We start from the raw sequence: 12,553 nt of genomic DNA on the forward strand, positions 1-12,553 counted from the left end.
ACAAAGCGTTGCTAAACCGTCTACTTTGGATCATCTGGCGTGGAATGACCCTGCTATGAATGCGCATTGTTTCGTTACCACGAATGATGTTCACGATTTTTTAAATTTGGCGTATGCTACACTGTTGGCAGTATACGCGTTACCGCTTACTTAAATTTGAACTGTACAGGTACGGAACAAGATTGACGCCTGTATCTTGCGTAACATTCTTCGTGTGAGCAACGGAGGATGATCTCGTTCTCCGAGAAGTCCGGTCCTCTTCTGAAGCACTCCGATGAAATCGGAAAGAGAAGTGGGCTTCTGTGCGTGTTTCTTTCTGTTTTCGTTAATAAAATTTGACAGCTCGACTTGTTGCCTGTCGTGCACAGGATTGAAAATTGAGCTGTGCAGTGCCTCCGTATGCAGACGTGCAGAGGCACTGCAGCAGAGCGAGAACAGATTATGCAGTACGAAGACTTCGTGACTAAGAAAAGAGGGAAAATATGGCGGTGGTCCTTACGATTCTTACAATATCTGCTCTTGCATAATACATATATTTGGATATCTGTTCCTGTACTGCCGGGCCGGTTGAACCCTTTTCATGACAGCCAGGGGTCGCGTGTGTCTAACAACTTGGTTGTGTGGGAGTTGAAACGGACACTCACAAGACTCCGTGAGTCTCCGTGTCAACCCGGTGTCGGCTGTCCCTCGTCTTGTCCTCAGACTCAAGGAAATGTTCGCTTATTCATTCCTTACGAGGCTTGGGGAGACCCGGCTGCAGTGTAGGAAACTTTTTGTGGGATATCTCAGTCGAATTGTCTGATCTAAGGAATAATTTCGCAGTATTCCTCACAAAACCTTACAGAACCATTTGTATTCGTTAGAACTGTAGCAATTCACGCTTTACAGACTCATGCTTCAGACTCAGCTTCTTTGAAGAGATTCGTTTCTGTTAACATTGGGTGAAACACGCACTTGTGGTACGCTCTTGAACGATGGAAAGTGTCCCGTAAAGTTTGTTCCTTGGAGACCACCAACAGAGTAGCCGTCCCAAAATTTCTTATATCGTGCTTCCTTAACGACTGACATATCACCCACTCGTTGGACGAAGTCGCCTTCTCGGAGTCGCAATTCCTCGGACGCGATCTGTCGGTGTGGGTAGATGATACGCCTGGGCGGGAATCGAACGTATGCATAGAAGTAGTCAACGTCTAATGATACTATGTGAGATGTGGCGTCGGTACGTCGTTCGTGCATGAGTTCGTAGACGACACGACACAATCCAGATGAAAAAGTACATACGACCAAGTCACACTGGGAAAGAAGGAAAATGTCTTTCACGACAGCCTGGAGGGCAGACGGTGAATAACGTCTTCCCCAATTGCCGGCATCTTTGGCCACCTTCTCGTCGCCCAGAAAGAGGTATCTTGGGAATCTGTTGAAAATGTTTAGCGATTATATTAAACTTGAGCAATATGACATGAGCGATTAATTTCTAGGCTTAGCTAATGCACACTTTTAAGATATATATATCGTTTCAACGAAGCCACCGTACGATGGGTCATTTTTTAGGGGTTTGGCAAACAACTACGTCACAAAGACCAGGGGTGGGCAGTAATAGTGATGTCAAGTATTATAATCACGGTGTCGAACCGAACACGAACCGAAATTTTCATGACACTGTTGAACCCGAACCGGAGCGGAACCGGAAAAATAATAGCGGTAACCATTTCGCAAAGAAACGGTTCGGACATAAAATAAGTCAGTATAAGACCGGAAGTGCCTCTCAATCTCCGAAGGACACACTGGTCTCCATATCATGGATTTCGCAAATTTTCCCCCAGCAGTCAAACAAGGACGTAGGTATGCTTTCAGAGTCTTTTTTAACACGTTGAAGCGCAGTTGTCCTCGTGAGCGCCGCAGCTAGCGGCCCGTGCACGCTCTGGGCAGGGCTACACACGGCTCTGGCGCTGCCGTGTCTGCTCTTCAGAGAGGAGGTGCCACGCGGGCGCTTATCAAACGCTGGGTTTCCGAGCAAACGACGTGGCAGTCCTCTGCTAGCAACTGCTGCATTTTCTGAAAGGTGAGTGGCCTGCCATCGTCCACCGAATGAAGCAGGAATGGCGTGGGCCAGTTGTGTAGCTCTGTATAGAACAAATATGTGATCAAGCAAGCGCACAATATTTCCCTTCACGTGTGAGCATTAAAAACTAAACAAGTCAGGAACATGAGAAGTGGAGGAGGAGCATAGGCAGAACGGTGCCTGTATGATTGGTGGTGGTTTGAAAAATAAATGTAGTCGTGCTTACTGGTATTGCAATTGTGTTTTGACACATTGCCTTTGTGTTGTGGTTGAACTCGTACACTGATGTGACCTCGGACAGAGCAAGGGTGGCAGACTCATTTTCGACATGCTTCAGAGGTTTCACATCGATTCACACTGCGAATGCAATGTGCCCGATCAGTACCGTCGTCTATGTAAAATGCTGTCTATCTCATTTGGATTCCTTTAAGTGTATCTTGCTGGCACTGCGCATGCGAAAAAAAAGAAAAGAAAAGCGATTTCGGGAACAGACAGCAGCAGGACTACACCACTTCATATTAGCGTGGATGCTATTTCCAAGTGTTCATCCAGTTCTCCTTTCTCTCGCTGAAGGGAATACCTGGCAACTAAAAACGTCAATGCAGACAACAGCAGTAGGCTATTGGCCACGGATTTCCTGATCAAACCAGTTGTATGGGAGATATAAAACGGAAGTGTTGAACCTGTTCACGAACCGGTTCGATTTTTTGCGCGGCCGAGCCCGAACTGAGCCCGAACGAAATTCAAGCACCGCGAATGCGAATCGAACCCGTATTTTTGCGGATCGACACCCTGACTATAATACTATTCCTGTAATACTTTGAGTATTTGTATTATGCATTATAACACTCATTCTCCAAAAGTATTTGTATCTGTATTATAATACGCAGAATTACATTTACATTTATATATTACATTACATTTATTACATCTATTATAATACTCTAGAAGGTATAATTCTTTTTGAGAGGTCGTAAATCCGACTTGTGAAGGTCTCACCAGTGCACTGTTTGAAGAATTTTCCTGTGTCCGACATATTTTTTTGGGAGACAAATATTATTCCTATATTCCTATTATTCCTTTACCGCCATATCTCCAAAAGAGAGTGACCTCAGGACCAGAGCTTACTGGACTCTCTCCCGCATTCCTTCTAGTTCGTCCGTAAGAATGAGTAATCACATTTACAAGGCCTTTGTCATCTGAAACAGAACGTTCGGTATAGTCTCTCTTGTAGGCAGTTGCACCACCGACGGTAAACAAGTTTGAATGACACAACGAAATCGAGACTGACACAGTGAGTGTAGGAAATCAACTGTGCTCGAAATTGGTCAGCACTATGTCATCAGATCAGAGAGGTACTTTCATATGCCTGCCTTCTACTAAGACTGAATATTCGTGCAGTACAAGACTGTCACTTTTGACAACATGTTAAACTGTAACTCCCTAAAATAAAATGTGAGTGGGGTATGACTTGTATAGCTGTCCAACACTGCATAAATTCTGTATATTTCTGCATTTTTTCTTCTTGAGAATCCCCCTCGTGTAATGCACATAAGCATCTGATAATATCCCAAAACCAAAGTATTATGTATTAGTGTTATAATACTGATTTCTGGGAGGTATTTGTATTAGAAGACAAAATATGTGTATTACTGTCCACCCCTGACAGAGACAACGTAACTTTTTATGAAAGAATGCCATTTTGCAACAAGATTGCTAGTCCATCATATGAAGCCCAGCGTTGAAGGGAGTCAGACTAACTTTCCTCACAACCTAACAGATGGAACATATGCTTCGTAGCACTACAACTGACGTCGTCTTGACCATGGAGCCCGTACCTTTAGCATTACAACTTTTCACGACGACACTCAAGTGCTTTTAAATGTACCGATTGAATTTTCTGTAGCGGTTTATGCCCGTGGACAACACAACGCTCCATTTCTATTGAGTAACTGCTGAGAGTGGCAATGCCGGTACGGGTAAAGCCTTAAGGCGGTAGCATTATTGCCCTAGCTCCTTAGAAATTCCTGTGGTCTGCACCGAAGACTCAGCTCTTACTTTCTTTATTTTTTGTTTATTTCCGAAAGTACATTTACAGAAGGGACACAGATCTGTAACAGGACTGTGAGGGCAAAGCTTTGTGGTACAGTCCAAAACGAACAATCAGTTAAGTAGAGCAGTTACAACAAGAGTAAATAGAGTGAAACCAGAACACTGAACCAATAAAAGGGACGCTCCAAGCTCGGGCGATAGATGGCGGCATGGGAATAGTGGGCGCATAAATGTTACGGCCGCTATAAGGAAAACAAACAAAAACTGCATTAGTGGCATGACATCCACGGATCCCGCGCAGGAAGCTCGTTTACGGCCCCATAAACGATATGCAGGCTCAGGGTGTTGCCGTGTTGTGCGACCTTCAAACTCATTTATTTATTTATTTAGCATAAGAGTCGTGAATCGTACAGAGGGGGAGTGGTTAGGATTTAATAAATTGCACAAATATAAACAAATAAAAAAAAGAATTTTTGGTTCGATTAGAGCAAACAATGACATCGCAAGTGTACAACATGAAGATTGAAAAATGAAAGGGAATGGTCACATAAACATTTCTTAAATTGCTTGGCATCAGTATCGGGTGTAATGTCACCGGGAATGTGCCATTCTAGCGGTTTACGGGGCAGAAAGAAATTGTGAAATGACCGTGTTGAGCATGAGGGAATGCTCACTTCCTGCAGGTGATCGGTACGAGCTGAGGGATATGTAGGTTGTTGTATTATCGATTCTCTAAGGTAATTATTACAATAATCAATTTTGCGAAACAAACACAGACGAGTTATTATCCGACGAGTGGGGAGCTGTGGCACTGACGGGGCGGTTGTATTACGTTTTGTGGTGCCCTATTTAGTTCGAGATTGTGCCGTGATCAGTACCCCACAGTATCCCACACGGACGCTGTATATTCCAACTTTGGAAGGACTTGTGATTTGAGGGACCAACTGCGAGATCGCGGTTGCGATATGACTATATGTGTGCTACTTAGGTCACTCGTGGAAGTGCGACCAAGGAAGTTTTTCTTCACGCTAAACTCCATTGCGCGTTATCACCTGTTGTATTGCTTGATAACCCATTGCAGTTCTTCTCCAACATTTGACCCATATCTGCAAACCATTACGTGCAGTTTAAAATTGTTTCCGCATTTTCTTAGAAGATCAATGATTGCTATCGCATTACTGCTTGTTACGTGAGAAGGGAGACCGCTAATTTTACAGGTCGCTACCTTGTGCATCGAATTAGTGGCTTATGAACAAGGTGGCACATCCTATCAATCAAATCGTACTGGAACACTCCCAGTTACGTGATTTTTTTGTTTCGGACTCTGTCCGGGTAATGTTTAGGAGAAGCCTTCTTCTATACTCTAGGCGGCAATTGTCGAGATTGTTCACCCCACACTCTATGGGGAAAAAGCAATTCTAGTCCTTCTGGGGACTATGTTCATGGGCATACACTAAAAGAAAAAAAAGTGTTTTCTGGGTGTAAAGGCACCACTTACACCCCGCGCTTGCTCTGTACTCCAGGTGGTGTCACAGAACACAGCTCTAGAACCTATTTATTTTCTTTCGATGGGTTTGGGGTGCTGCCAACTACACTCTCAGAAAAAGGGAGTATCGGAAACTCCCTTGGGAGTGTTCGCGCTCATCACCCATATGACCCCCTTTGGAGTGTTCAGGTTACTCCCCTAAGGCTTAGGGCGTTCTCCTGACTCGCTTGCTAAGAGTGTTTCCTCGACTCCCCTTCCTTAGGGAGTCCCCTCGACTTCCCTCCCTAAGGGTGTTCCCCCTGACACTCTTCCTGCAGGTGTTCCATTGACTGCCAAGTACGCAAGCACATTGCAGAGAACACTAAGCAGTCTGTTTTGCACTCTGTCATTAAGTGATGTGACTTCATTGGTATTTTATGTTTTGTTTTTGTGCAGATATTGATCTCTGTTGCACCACGTCACAAAAACAGTATTGTGCTTGCCCCAAAACACGAACAGCTCCCACAGAAGTGCCCAAGCGGAACGTATTTTTAGTAAAAAATCCTCACGGGAACATCCCCCCAAAGTGCCCCGACGGCTGCGCAATCAAAGACACGATCTACCCGGGGTGGGGACCGCGTTATCAAGGGGCCCTTCTCCTCTTTACCTCCCTCCATCGCGTACGCGGATTTGAAGGGAGGCCAGAGCATATGCCTCAGAACATCCGTCAGGTGCCGTCATTGGGATTGCAGTACTATACGACCCAAAATTTTATAACCCGCTCCTATAGAGTACAAAGGAGCAAAACACTTTCGTAACGGTGACAGACATACGCCTCATCAACGTGCAGTGCATCTGCAGTAACTTGGAGGCACTTAGGGTCACAGAACAGATACCCCTTTGCATCAGACATTGCGTTTCTTACTTGACCCGCCGCTTTCCATGTCATTAGAGAGTATTTCCACGGACATTTTCCTTCAAATGGAACGACCGACACGGCTGTTAATTACGATTATAACAAGAAAGACTGCATTGTAGAGGCGGCATCTTTATGAGCACGAGAAAATAAAATGTAGCCACCACCATCATGCTTGGAAAGTTGCAGTATCTTTTTCTCACTACGCAATGTTGGCCACTTTCCAAATATACAGGGTGTATCACTTAAGAGCGACCCTAATTATTAAAAAAAAATTACTTGAGATAAAAATTAGAAACCTTCTGCGTCATACTTGTGAATGTTTTTGCCGCCCAAACAGGTGGTTTCCATGAGTGCACCTCATTAATTTGTCTAATTAGCTTAATTGAACTAAAAAAATTCCCAACGAAAGGTAACTTTTTTTTTTTGGCTAATTAGAAAGCTCATGGCCACAACACCCCATTTCAGTCACGATTACAGGATCTTCCACGATCTTTCCACAAAACTTGCCATCTATGCAAGCGCGTTTTCGGATTTCACCAGTGGCGGCGCTATCGGCAAGGCACCAGGACACTCCCACTGCGCATGAATACAAAAAAAAAAAAAAAGGTAGGGCGGGGAACGGCCCGGTCACGCAATTCGCCTTCGCAAGCTTATCTGTTCGCAGCCATCAGTTACCGATAATCACAGACATCAGATGTTCTGTGCTGTTTCCTGTGTTGTCCTTTCCTCCTCCCCATACTTTAGGCGGGGCAACTTGAACGAGCGCGCCTTGATGAGCGACGGTGTTTCGGGCAGTTTTTACGTGTTTTCGTGTGTAAAATTTTTATGAAAAGTTCGTGAAAGATGCTGTAATTGTGACTGAAATTGGGTGTTGCGGCCATGGGATTAGCGCAAAAAAAAAGTTACCTTTCCTTGGGAATTTTTTTAGTTCAATTAAGCTAATTATACTAATTAATGAGGTACACTGATGGAAACCACCTGTTTGGGCGGCAAAAGCTTCACAAGTATGACGCAGAAGGTTTCTAATTTTTATTTCAAGTACTTTTTTTTTAATAATTAGGGGTCACTCTTAGGTGAAACACAGTGTATATGCCACCAACGCTTTTTTTGTACAGCCAGCACTTGCGAAAAGTAAATGTCCTCTGCAAGGATACAACTACTCTGGCCATCTCAGACAGAGCCTAGTTGATCTGTTTCTCTCCCTCTTTTGTGTATTTGTAAAGCATGTCTCGATAATCTTAACAAATGTACAAAAGTACGAGGCTGCACTGTTGCATAGTCTGGAAGAACCTCATTATAAACATTGGGGCGTGAGGCTAACACCCCTCCATGAAGGGAGTGCACGCAACACCCCGCATTGTGGAAGGGTGTCGCTGCAACACCTTCTCTGTTCGCGAGGGTGTCCGAGCATCATTTCATTCCTTTTTAGCTCCCTTCTTTCTAAGAGTGTACACCCGTGAGCACAGTACGTGGACACGCGCAGGACAAGCGGAGTACGTGGGCATACGCAGAAGAGAATCATCCAGTTTGGGACGAGCTTGACATTTGAGTGCGAATGGCTGACGGCTTCAGATTGTCTAGCATTGAATATTCACTATCCTTGTGAACGCTCAGGTAAGTCATTCCTTCCAAATTCCTTCCTTCCACCAAATCTACAAATATGCGCAATAAACAGTTTGCAATGAGCATTGCATTTGTTGTGGCTTCTTGTGTGGTTTGCATGTATCAGAAAACACTCACTTGCATGAAGTACTGTTTCATTTACACAGTGTAGCTTAAATTCTGATGTGTGTAATGAACCACCGTTTCCTGTGGAGGGTTGGGGTGTCTACTAACACCTTTCAGTAAAAGCGGTGCACTAGTACTTCTTCGGGGATGGTGTACAAGAACACCTTTCAGTACGACGGGGTGTACTACAACTCTCAAGGAGGGTGTACAATAACATCCTCCGGTAAACAGGGGTGTACTAGCATTTCCTCAGAGAGGTTGTACAAGAACACCTTCCGGTAAACAAGGGGGTATACTATAGCAATCCCTCAGGGAGGGTGTACAAATACACCCTTCATTCTGGGGTGTTCTGTGACGCTTATGGGGTGCCACGTACGGGACAATCGACTGCACCCCAAAAGGGTGTCGTGGCGCGTGCCGTTTTTCTTAGAGTGTATCCAAACGCGCAAGCATGTGCAAAGAGCTTAGGGAGTATTTGCGTTAGTGGGGAGTGAATTCCAGGGCGAAGGAACTAAAATGTGGAACGTAACTCCAGTCTAGGGGAGTATAATCTGTAATTATTCCCCAAATTACTGCGGTTTTTGAATGTAGAGTTCTTTAATACGATACAAAATCGCAGCACCAGGCCAAAAATCGCTGCCGTACCCTTGATGCAAGTGTACTGGCACGCTCTCCACAGAGTTATCGGTGGTAATTGGTAATGATATAGTTAAGCGTTCGGGTAATAGTGAGATCTGTGGTGCCTTGTAAATGCAAATTACATTTCCTCGCGAACTGTACCGCAAATGAGTTTCGACATCATTTGGATCGAAAGCCTTGCAGTCTCCCGAATGGTTGATCGTGGCCGCATAGATCCTGATCTACCACAGATAAGAAACAAGTCAGTTGATATCGATGGAGAACACTTCCGGAGGGGGTTCGCTACCTTTCCACACCTGCGCGTCTGATGCAGATACAGTGCTGGACAAAAGTTTACGGAACACGCTCCGGCGCATTCCTTCCTCAGAGTGACACGTTAGCAGCGAATGGTACCGTACGAACTACAAACGGGTGACTGGGTTACCTAGGCACATGTCTGCAAGCTCCTACGGTCCCATTCGCTGTTAGCCTGTCATTCTGAGGAACGAACGCGCCGGAGCGTGTTCCCTAAACTTTTGTCCAGTACTGTACGTCCGGAAACTGAAGAATCAGCAGTACTCTCACAAATGACACAAGGAAAGGATTCGGAGTAAGCACACCTACGTTGATATCTCTTACTCCTACTTACGACCCGCTCACATCGTAAAGTAAATGAGCGAAAGTGTACTTTTTCCGTAGTTCCTGGAAGACCGAAGGATCTTCGGTTGCCACATAAATGCGCCTTGGTACAGGCCCCGCGATATTGTCGAAATACTCCTCGGCGTGTTCCATGTATTCTTCTACTTCGTGGCGGGCCGCCTCGACGCATTTGTCAGTGCGTCGAATGTGTAAGCTAAAATGAGATTAAACAATTGTTGCAATATTATCCGCTTTCCAACATAGTTGGCAATGGACTTGACTCAACGTGAGCCTACGGATTATTTACAAGGCTTATCTAACTTGAACGGTGGACTACTTCCGTTACTATTTGCTAACTAGACTGTTAAACTGAAAAGTATGGCTTGGTGAAACATCGTGTGCTGCAGCGTAGAATGACAAATGCATAAGTGCAAGTAACCCCAAAACAATGTGGTTCACCGTCAGAGATAAACAGAGAAAACAGGGCACAGTGCGTGTTCACTACGAATCCTAAATTATAAACACAATTATATAAGGCATTTAACTATTCTACAGTGTCACAGCGATTAGAATAATGTGTAACCTTGCGAGGAAACATCATCTGGAATGTCGACCACTCACCCCACAATAGGAGACCTGAAGGTGATGTTTCTCTTCGTTTCGCTTAGGTTATCAAATAGGGACAACGAAGGCCTCATGATGTATGCCATGAACTGCCCAAACCACCAAGCGTAAGGGTCAGTATGAACCCCGACTAATTCTGTCGCTATATCGTCAGGAATATCCAGAATTGATCCGCGAGCCTTTGTGTCTGAAAAAAAAAAAAGAATAAATAAATGTTTAACAGCTTCCACATGTGGTAATTACGTTCACAGATTGAAATGTTTTGCTATGGACGCTGGTAACATGCGGAGTAGTTGGTGAACATCCATCACCGTCGCGAGGCACCAGGAAACACGGAGACAAGGATTACGGAACACAATATGGAGAAATAATCCTCTATTTCTGATAGCGGTATTTTCCCTTTCGAAGGTACATGCTCCTCGTTCGGTGGTTAAAAAGCAACGTGTACCCAGGAGACCCTCATCAAGCGCATAGTGCTTTTAATGCTTGGGATTAAGGAAACATGTACCCAGGGCCGTTCGCATGACGCGCTGTGAGGAAACTCGCGGTGGAGATTTTCCTCACGCGTCCCACGCATAGGTCGGCATTTTGCTAAGAATTCATTCAACATCACATCATGGTCAGTTTTCCGCAAAGCCCATCACATCACATCACCGTCATAAACCATCACATCACGAGCCCGTAACTCAACTTCAACCTCAGAATTCATCACTTCATAACGCATCATTCAACTTCAACTTCAGAATTCATCACATCATAACCCATCATTCAACTTCAACTTCAGAACCCATCACATCACATCACATTATTCAACTTCAACTTCAGAATCCATCACATCATAACCCATCATTCAACTTCAGAACCCATCATCAGAATTCAACTTCAAATCCCATCGCGGTTTTGAAGTTGAATTCCTATGATGGGTTCTGAAGTCGGTGATGGATTTTGAAGTTGAAGTTTGTGATGGGGCTTTGAAGTTGAATTCCTATGATGGGTTCTGAAGTCTGTGATGGGGTTTTGAAGTTGAATTCCTATGATGGGTTCTGAAGTCGGTGATGGATTTTGAAGTTGAAGTTTGTGATGGGGTTTTGAAGTTGAATTCCTATGATGGGTGCTGAAGTCGGTGATGGGGTTTTTGGAGTTGAACTCCAAGAAAGGCCTACGTGGGTTGTGCCCGGCTGCAGGATTACGACGCTAGCGTCCTGCTCGCCTGTGTTTGCGTGGGTTTCCTGGTAGTGGCAGCAAAAACGTAAGCGAAGGAGGGGTATGCTGCTTGGAGGGTGCGGTCAGCCTGCACTCGGTTGGACTTGGAAGCAGGGTTTACCAATGAAGGAGGAAAGGGAAGGATGCCACGTTCGACCTCCGCTGTCGCATGTGAACTGCGGAAGGTGTATTGCTTGCGCGGTAGGGTTGTTGCACAATATTGCGCCCGTTGTTGACAGATAAGTGAGCGCATAGCACATTGCGCGTTTATGTGGCTTCGGGTGACCGCTGATGGGGTTTTGAAGTTGAATACCAACGAAGGTCTACGTTGGTGTGCCCAGCTGCTCGCTGCTGGAGGATTACGACGTTGGCGTCTCTTCCTCGCCCCTGTTAGCGTGGATTTCCTGGTAGTGGCGGCGAAAGCGTAAGCGGAGGAGGGGTATGCTGTTTGGAGGGTGCGGTCGCCTTGTTCTGGGTTGGGCTTGGAAGCAGGGTGCACCAAGAAAGGAGGAAAGGGAGGGATGCAACGTTTGACCTCCGCTGTCGCATGTGAACGGCGGCGGGAGGTATGTTGCTTACGCGGTAGGGTTGTTGCACAATGTTGCGCCCGTTGTTGACAGCTAAGTGAGCGCATAGCACATTGCAGGTTCATGTGGCTTCGTACGATACCCTTGCCTGCCGGCACATTGAACATTCATATGACTTCGTACGATCGCCGTGTCTGCCGGTACATTGCACGATCATGTGGCTTCGTACGTCTGGCTTTTCCGCCGTGTCATTTTTCACTCGTGACGCGGGGGTATTAGCTTCGGCATCGGAATACATCGTGGCCAGCCACTCAGTATTACATGAGTTCTTGTGACATGATGCTTACTGACACTGGAAATAGCCGTCATGAACTAATTCAGCGACCTGTAATCACCTTCGCTGGACATATGTTTTTACTCTAATTCTTTCATGCAATACACCACTGCAGTGGTTCATCCGGAATCCCAAGCAGGGGGCGTGGTCATTATTACCGCTACTTGATAACAGCTTTACACGTATACTTACCGACATGTCATTACAGCTGAAACGGCAAGCCCCCTTTTTTGCAGGGGGTGTCGACAAACTTTTTTCTTTGGGGTGGGGGGTGTCACAGGGATGTATCATGGTCTGGAGAAATCACTGAGACCAAAAACTGAGAATCTGTCCTCGGAAAAGTGTAACCCATTGTATTCTTTTTCCTCCGAGGAGGGTATAT

The 12,553-nt window shown here is 45.4% G+C and overlaps 1 protein-coding gene across 6 annotated transcripts in view; it reads right to left on the reverse strand.

The window, feature by feature from the left end:
* Nucleotides 1-833: 833 nt before the first annotated feature.
* Nucleotides 834-12,553, reverse strand: part of LOC135383858 (alpha-(1,6)-fucosyltransferase-like) — a 65,168-nt gene continuing 53,448 nt past the window's right edge. For 5 of the 6 annotated variants that reach the window (XM_064613157.1, XM_064613162.1, XM_064613159.1 and 2 more), the window contains 3 exons: nt 10,105-10,294; nt 9,533-9,697; nt 834-1,414 (listed from right to left, as the gene is read on the reverse strand). In XM_064613157.1, the coding sequence (XP_064469227.1) occupies nt 904-1,414; nt 9,533-9,697; nt 10,105-10,294 (866 nt within the window). In that variant the 3' untranslated portion in view covers nt 834-903. Of the gene's footprint in view, nt 1,415-1,689; nt 2,124-9,532; nt 9,698-10,104; nt 10,295-12,553 lie in introns of those variants that run through there. The other variant, XM_064613161.1, reaches the window with a different exon arrangement.

The sequence above is a fragment of the Ornithodoros turicata genome, chromosome 2, assembly GCF_037126465.1.
Source record: "Ornithodoros turicata isolate Travis chromosome 2, ASM3712646v1, whole genome shotgun sequence".
NCBI lineage: Eukaryota > Metazoa > Arthropoda > Arachnida > Ixodida > Argasidae > Ornithodoros > Ornithodoros turicata.